Source organism: Calliopsis andreniformis, chromosome 5 (assembly GCF_051401765.1).
Source record: "Calliopsis andreniformis isolate RMS-2024a chromosome 5, iyCalAndr_principal, whole genome shotgun sequence".
Taxonomy (NCBI): Eukaryota; Metazoa; Arthropoda; class Insecta; order Hymenoptera; family Andrenidae; genus Calliopsis; species Calliopsis andreniformis.
Genome location: NC_135066.1, coordinates 581,432 through 589,475, shown reverse-complemented (window position 1 = coordinate 589,475; position 8,044 = coordinate 581,432). Strand labels below are relative to the sequence as shown.

Here is an 8,044-nt window from a genome sequence, read left to right as displayed (position 1 = left end):
AACCACTGAACTACTGGAGGAATGGAATTGCGAGTGCTTGAAAATTTGAAATGTTCGCGCTTTTTTAGGACTGCAGGGGTTCCCAACCTGAGGGAGGGAAAATATCAATTTTCAATTGGCATCAACTGAAATCAATTTTATTCAATTTATATATATTTACAAATATAGTATTTTTTAGTTGTAAAACTATGTTACGATCTATGTGAAGTCTTTCATAGCTGGAGTTAGAGACATTAAAGCATTCTCCATACTTTTTCTCTCCATATCAGTTCTGAGACTGTTCCACGTTTGTTCTAATCTCTTTTGTTGGTATTTCTGAAAAAGTTTTTCAAAATATATTAAAATATATATTTTACAAATATTGAGTATATGTAATTGAAAAATTTAATACTTTGATAAAAAGGAAACAGTGTTTCAAGGTTGCACCCACATAAAGTACCTTTGCCGATACCAAACGTCCTGCAATGTCAGTTATAAAAGGGATGGACCCTAGCAAAAATTTATGTGGTCCATGTCTAGTTTTCACTAATGCTATCTTTGTATGAACATTACAATATTTTGCTAAAATGTTTAAAAGTAAATAATCAAGCATTTTCTTAAACAATTTAAAATCTTGATTGCAAAATACTATATAGTCTGTCGATTACCAGTAAATCCAGCCTTTATCGCGGCCACTCCAAAATCACCGTATAACTGTTGTATTTTTTGTTGGATTGCAACGTGTAAAGCTGTGATTTTTAGAGGGAAAGGCTTATCAGATTTATCACCGAGCGTTATTTCGAATGCAATATACCTACAATTATATTTCACGTTAATGTTACAAAAAATGCGATCTGCAACACAGTATTTGAAATAAACAATGTACAAATAATTTACAATGAATTCATTGATCACCTGTTTTTAAAGCGAACCATGTTTTAGGTTATGTAGTGTTCAGAACGATAGAATTCTCATAAAAACATCCCATTAAATCGAAAGACACACTTAGTGCAATTATAAAACATTAATTTATTTTAATTAATGTTCTGACTATAAATGACACGTTTTGTAGGATACTTGATATAGAAAACACTAGCACGTGCACTATTTTGATTGCACAATGAGTAGGGTTCAGCTAGGTCGCTGTCAAACACACACTCATGCACGTGCGTACAATACGGAACATATTTTCGATATTATTTTCAAACAATAGGAACATTCATTTTTCATTTTCTTGAATATCGATTAAATTACTTAATTTCATTTATTTTTTTGGAACGATCTTTCGAATGATCGATAGAACTTAAGATTGAACGATAGAAAGTGATACTCGAGCTAGGAAAGAATATTGGATAATTACGAAAAATAATTTGCATGAAATTTTTTACGTGTGCATATTTTCTAGCTCGTAAATGCGTGTCATCCTTCTTACGTAAGATCGTTATGCTTTGCTCATTGTGTTCTTCTGTCAATTTAATGTAGCTATACAGTGCATTCTCTCTAAAAAGTTGGAAGTAATCAGTCTACAAGAAAGTTTAGTTTGGTAATTATATTTTCTTATTATTATAGACTTCAGTATGTATATAATAAGATATAAGAAATCTTACTACAGTAAGCTCTTGTATACACTATTGCTAGTCAAATATTTCTTAATGCTACAAATGTTATCTCAGGGTCATGCGATATTAAAAAGGAAATCTATGATTACTGTAAAGCTCCACTGATAACAGTTGTATACTCTTAATTTTCAGCTCATAATGACTTTGTTCAAACTGGAGCATTCAGTTGGATTCTCTTGACGAAAGGCATAAAACGTGGAGGTTTATCTAAAGGAGTAAAACATGGATTACTATGTGGGTGTAGATGTGGGAACAGGTAGTGCACGTGCTGCTTTAGTAACTGCCAAGGGGAAGATAGTAAAATTAGCAACTTGTCCCCTTGAAATTTTTCACCCTGTACCTAATTTTTATGAACAATCATCAGAAAATATTTGGAGTGCTGTCTGCCATGTAGTGAAGGTAAAGATTAATACATTTTTAAGTACCTTTAATTTTTATAATAAGAATATTCTATTGAATGCTTTGTTTACAGTCAGTAGTAGCTGATATTTGCCCAGAATATATAAAAGGCATTGGTTTCGATGCAACTTGCTCTATGGTTGCAGTAGATAAAACAGGATCACCAGTTACAGTAAGTCCAACAGGTATGTTGATTATAAAGTGTTAGAATTTCTATTCCACTTGGTTGGGAAACTTATTGTTTAAATTTCAATTACAGGTGAAGACAAACAGAATGTTATATTATGGATGGACCATAGAGCACAGGAAGAAGCAGACTTTATAAATACACAAGGTCATGAGATGCTTCAGTACGTTGGTGGGAAAGTGTCTCTGGAGATGGAAACTCCTAAAATGTTATGGTTAAAAAAGAATCTACCTTCTTCTTGGAATCGTGCCGCGTTGCTTTTCGATCTACCCGATTTCCTAACATGGAAAGCAACGGGTTCCGAATCAAGGTAAACATCTTATTACAAACAATTTAAAGAGTACCCTAAAACTCTGTACTTTTATTTTAGATCTCTCTGCTCTCTAGTATGCAAATGGAATTACAGTGCAGGTCCAGATGGTAACAATCAGTGGAACGAAGAATTTTTTGATCAAATCAACTTGAGGGATCTCAAAAAAGATAATTGGAGAAAAATAGGTATTATTAATAACGATCAATCGAAGCTGTTCCTCTGTAAATGAGTCTATATGTACATGTATCTGGCTGTCATAAATTGAGCAAAAATGACCTTATTTGCGAACTGTAGTCTTTGATAATTTCATGAATTCGTTTTGTGTTCAGACAGATAGTATGAAAGTATTACTTTATTTTAACAAAGAGAACTATTAATACGAAGGTAGTGATGTGAGGACCCCTGGCGATCCAATTGACCAAGGATTGTCAGCAAAAGCTGCATCTGAATTGGGACTTCTAAAAGGAACAGCTGTGGGTACATCTCTTATTGATGCACATGCTGGAGGACTTGGTATGATAGGATGTTCTGTATCTGGTATACCACTCAAATTACAAAATAGATTAGGTATGACAAATTTTTCTGCTTTTAGTCATTCCTTGCTCTTCTTCTTACACAATGTTTTGTTTCAGCGTTAATTTGTGGTACTTCAACTTGTCACATGATAGTCAATGAAAAGAAGCTTTTTGTTAATGGTGTCTGGGGACCATATTTCAGTGCCATGGTTCCAGGATTATGGCTAAATGAAGGTGGGCAAAGTGCAACAGGCAAATTACTCGATCATATAATAGATACTCATCCTGCGACGCCAGGAATTTTAAAAAGCCTTAGTGGGAATAAGTGAGTTCGTCTTTACACTACATGAAGGTATAATTTTACAAACTGTTCTACTTTTCTCATGTTATTGTTTAGGCATATACAGCAATATTTGTCTGAGTTATTGCAAACAATGGCTGATCAAAAAGGTTTGAAAAATATCTCATACTTAACGAAAGATATACATGTTTGGCCTGATTTTCACGGAAATCGATCCCCGTTAGCTGATCCAACTCTTAAAGGAATGGTAATTATGCACTTCTTAGCTTTTTTAGCGTTAGAATAGCATATAAATATTTATCATTAATTTGTTATGTAGATATCTGGATTATCTTTATCAGTCGACGAGGAAAATTTAGCATTGCTGTACTTGGCAACAGTACAAGCATTAACGGTATGAACACATAAAAGATCTAGGTTTTTGTACGTGTTGCTTTGCAAATATGTAAATAAAATATTTGTTTGTTTAACAGTATGGTACGAAACACATTTTGGAAACCTTAGAAGCAGCTGGTCATGAAATAGAAAACTTATTAGTTTGTGGAGGTTTAAGCCAAAACCCACTATTTATTCAAATCCAAGCGGACGTATTAGGTTTACCTGTACTTTGCCCTGTTGAAAAGGAATCAGTATTAATAGGATCTGCAATCCTTGGGTCTTATGCAACTGGAAAATTTGATACTATGTACGACGCTATTAAAACGATGGGAGGCTCTGGCAATATTGTTAAACCTAAAAATGAATGTTACAAGTAAGTAAATACATTTAATAAATAGTAAACTGAGAACATATATACTATTTATCATTTGCTTTATTTTTAAGGTATCACCTGCAAAAATATCGAATTTTTCGAAGGATGGTACAAGATCAGAAAAATTATAGAGAAATTATGAATGAAAACTTCTTGTAAACTGCCACACCAACCGATACGATATCTTTTTTTTCCAAGTACACTGCAGTTATAAGATTATTATCAATATTATATAGAAAAGTTTTAAGAAGAATCTCGACGCACAATTAATATAAAAAGACACATTATTTCTTATACAATTTTTTATCAAATGAAATATATTTTATGTACACTGTTGATTATAAAGAAATATTTTTGTTACGCATTCTATCTTTTGTCCTCATTTGTTACAAATAAAGACATGTACGAAAATGTTTGAACAAATTTTACTTTACCTAAATTCGAAATACACAAGATGTATAAAATTCTATTGCTTTATTTGGTATTTAAAATGATTTGAAATTTACATACAATTTCTCTCATTACACATATTTTGGTACAAAACGTCTATCATTTACTTATTGCATATTTCTCCTTATAATTGTATAAACCTATAATCATAACAATATTGCTAGATGATTAATTTTTACAAAAATAGTAATGCTTCTTGTTCAAAATATTCTTAAAGATTTTGTTTTTCTCAATATCATTATATAAAATGTAATTAACTACTTAGGAATAAAAATAGTAATGCATAGTAAACGTTGGCATTAATTTCAATTAACATATTCCCTATCTTTCTAACTTTTGTAATATATCATTTTTACCACATAAAGTAACGTCATTATCACATAGGTCGCAAAATTTAAAAAAATTGTACAACCTCGATATCCTACTTGTTTCATCGATATGTAATTCAAGAGATGAACAGAAATAATATATTGTATATCACAAAGTCGGTTTTATCACAAGATATTCTGACACGATTATTAACTCAATATCACTGATCTCAGTGAACTTCAACCAAAGTTAGGAAAACCGACGATAAATGAAACAAAATACAAATCTTGTATTATTAGCCTACATTACTGTTGATTTGCAGTATATTATTTAAAATAATACTGGTATAAAACTTTGGATAAAATTCTAGTTCTCTTTTAAATATTACAACTGTAGTATCAATTATATAAATTGACAATTATTTTGTGGACTAATACATTTACTTACTTCTAATTCGAATATTGGTACTAATTGCACCGAATATTACATATTTAATCTAAAGTTGATTAATGCTTTATGAAAAAAATCGAATATGTAATTGGTATATTTGAATTATAAAATGATTCTTTTGGCTTATACATTAGTATTGTAACTCAGAATAAAACTTTTAATGATCGTTACCAAAATTTTCCATGAGTATTGACCATTGCTACATCAATTACAAATTTTAATCGAATGTTAAAATTTTCTTTGATTTTTAGACAATTTGGTATCAATATCATTTTCAGTCTTTCAACAACTAATGTTTCAAACTAAATTCGTATAAAACTGGAAAATCTAAAGCGAACTGTACCTTCCAAGTGTGCTTTAACAGATTCAAGTTTTTCTCGTATAATGATATAGCTCTAACTAGTCAACAATTTATATAGTCATAAACATTTAACTTCAAAATGATTCAAATTCTAATATTTGGAAGACACAAAGTGCGTGTTTCTATTGAACATTGAAACGTGTTCTTTTTATGCAGATACTCCTTATCATAATATGTACAGCTAATATACTTTCCTTAACTTTCAGTAAGGCCATTTGTGCATCTTGTGCATTTAGGATGTGATAGAATTGTCAACTGAATGACAGTTATCACCTTGTATTACTAAACAATATTAAAACGTTATCTTATAAAAACCTTACTTCCAAAAAATTCATTCAGTAACGAATGATATTGCTTGTGATCATACAAAACAAATTAAGATTAGTGAAAGCGCAGCGATAAATTAATTCAAATGAAGCGATAATATTCCGCGATATGATTAAGCATATATTGAAATGCCATTGAAGGAGACGTACCAAATCTCTGTCTCCATAAATGTTTCGATATTATGCGTTGTCCCAAATTGTGCGTAGTTTCTTGAATTTCTTCGCAAATTTCAACGCCAGTTTGCCAAATTGTTTCTAAAAGTAAAAAGACTTTTATAGATAGCAACACCTTAGTATCAACTTCTTTAAGAAAATATATATCGTACATACCTAGGTTATTAAGCAGTTTGCTTCTACCTGGAGGATCAAATTTTTGAAGTTGTTCCACACTAATCACCTTATACTGCTTTAATTCTTGCAGTGATTCATAACTGCAACAACGAGCTCGACTGTTTGCCACAATATAGCTACCAGGGGCACTATGTTTTGTGATCTCTTTTAGAGCTTCTTTAACCATATTACATTTATCAACATCTCCTTGTGGTTTATCCATTTTCATTGGCTAATATAAGATACAACAATAACATGAAAAAAATATAATAAATAAAATAAATGTTTATACGAAAATATTAGTAAATTTCTTACTTCTGGGATTGCCTCGATCATGTGCAACCACATACGAGTAGGTATTGTATTTGCTTCTGCTATACACACTATTGTATGAGAGTTATTGTTACGCTTTTTAGCAGTGCTTATATCAGAAGGATTTTCAGTCATGTAGCCATTAGGAAATTCATCCACAATTAATATTGCACTTTGACCACCCAAAATCCAATCTTCTGGATGCCTCGCTACATAATTCTCAGAAACTTCATCACATCTTTCGTATACTTTTTTAACTACATATTTTTTAATTTCTGAAAAAATTGGAATTCCTATAATTGTTTCTTATATAAATAAAAAAAATAACTTAATCTATTAAAATATACCTAAATAACTGGCAGTGAGTTCACTAGGTATCATTTGACACCATCCCAATATCAACTGAAGGCACATTTTCAGGTCACATTTGATTCCTAAGAAGAAGGAGTTTTCTCTTATAGATTGCTTCCTCGTACAGTTAGGGCAAGACCAACTATATTTATCTACAACTCTTGCTTGATTCCAAGCCAAACTCCTTCCTTTACACTCTGGATTAGGGCAATTAGACACAGTTCTAATTAAACTCATTTCTTTTAGCCATCCGCATAGCTCTCCTTCGTGTCCTTGCTGTAACATTGGTCGTACTACAACATCGAAATATCCCCCTTGATCTCCAAAACGCTCCATGCATTGTCTAAAAGTAAACAATGACATGAAAAGAATGAATGTATTTTTGAAATTGTATTTTATTCAAATTTTATTTGCAATACTTTGAAATTCATAAAACTTTACATTCATAAAACGACTATTCATTAATAATAAAGGAATAATACAACGCTAAACAAAATAGAAGTGGACACGTTTGATCGCACGTGAATAAATAAACTCACGACACCTATTATGCGTGTACGATGTGGGGGAGAAAAATCAATACCACCCTGAGTTAAATATAACTTTCTTATTCTTATTATAGTAAAACAAAACTGAATGGAATCTTAATTACATAAAAAAAATCAGGATATACTATTCTCAAAAGAGCTAAATACGTATGAATGTTACACAGAAAATGAACCAAATAATATACATTATTCCCGAAGTAGCAGAAGCAACAAGTTAAATCAAGACTATGCAAAGTAATCGTTACCTCGCTTTGATTTTCACGTCTTTCATTTTCGACGCAGGAATTTCACTTGACAGATTCCTGACGACTTCAAAGGAACGAACAAAAGTTTATAACATCTTTCAAACAAACTAAAGATATAAACAAAAACGAGAAAAGTAATAAGGAACCAGAAAAGACCGCGGAGCAATGTCGACGTTACGCATCCATCGTGCAACGACTTATACACGATCATCGAGATGTGCGCCAACCACGTTACGGTCTCTCTCTCTCGCTCTGTCGATAAAAAAGGGCACAAATTAATCTACACCAGGCTCGTATT

General features: G+C 31.6%; 3 protein-coding genes across 4 annotated transcripts; 1 reads left to right on the top strand and 2 right to left on the bottom strand.

Moving 5' to 3' along the window:
- Positions 1–121: 121 nt before the first annotated feature.
- On the bottom strand, positions 122–1,449 carry Pop5 (POP5 ribonuclease P/MRP subunit). 2 transcript variants are annotated; one of them, XM_076377700.1, is made up of 4 exons: positions 895–1,449; positions 648–793; positions 440–561; positions 122–315 (listed from the first exon to the last, which is right to left on the bottom strand). In XM_076377700.1, exons 1-4 carry the CDS (start codon positions 912–914, stop codon positions 199–201), a joined length of 405 nt encoding a protein of 134 aa, XP_076233815.1. In that variant the 5' UTR covers positions 915–1,449; the 3' UTR covers positions 122–198. The 2 variants fall into 2 exon arrangements, with proteins under 2 accessions (XP_076233815.1, XP_076233814.1); XM_076377699.1 differs by having other exon boundaries at positions 392–561; positions 895–1,407.
- LOC143178825 (FGGY carbohydrate kinase domain-containing protein) lies at positions 1,363–4,559 on the top strand. The gene is made up of 11 exons (XM_076377694.1): positions 1,363–1,522; positions 1,731–1,997; positions 2,071–2,182; positions 2,257–2,494; positions 2,555–2,682; positions 2,882–3,064; positions 3,130–3,337; positions 3,410–3,560; positions 3,633–3,707; positions 3,787–4,064; positions 4,136–4,559. Exons 2-11 carry the CDS (start codon positions 1,821–1,823, stop codon positions 4,221–4,223), a joined length of 1,638 nt encoding a protein of 545 aa, XP_076233809.1. The 5' UTR covers positions 1,363–1,522; positions 1,731–1,820; the 3' UTR covers positions 4,224–4,559.
- Positions 4,555–7,982, bottom strand: LOC143178827 (uncharacterized). The gene is made up of 5 exons (XM_076377696.1): positions 7,747–7,982; positions 6,950–7,296; positions 6,606–6,877; positions 6,291–6,522; positions 4,555–6,215 (listed from the first exon to the last, which is right to left on the bottom strand). Exons 1-5 carry the CDS (start codon positions 7,770–7,772, stop codon positions 6,043–6,045), a joined length of 1,050 nt encoding a protein of 349 aa, XP_076233811.1. The 5' UTR covers positions 7,773–7,982; the 3' UTR covers positions 4,555–6,042.
- Between the last annotated feature and the right edge of the window lie 62 nt (positions 7,983–8,044).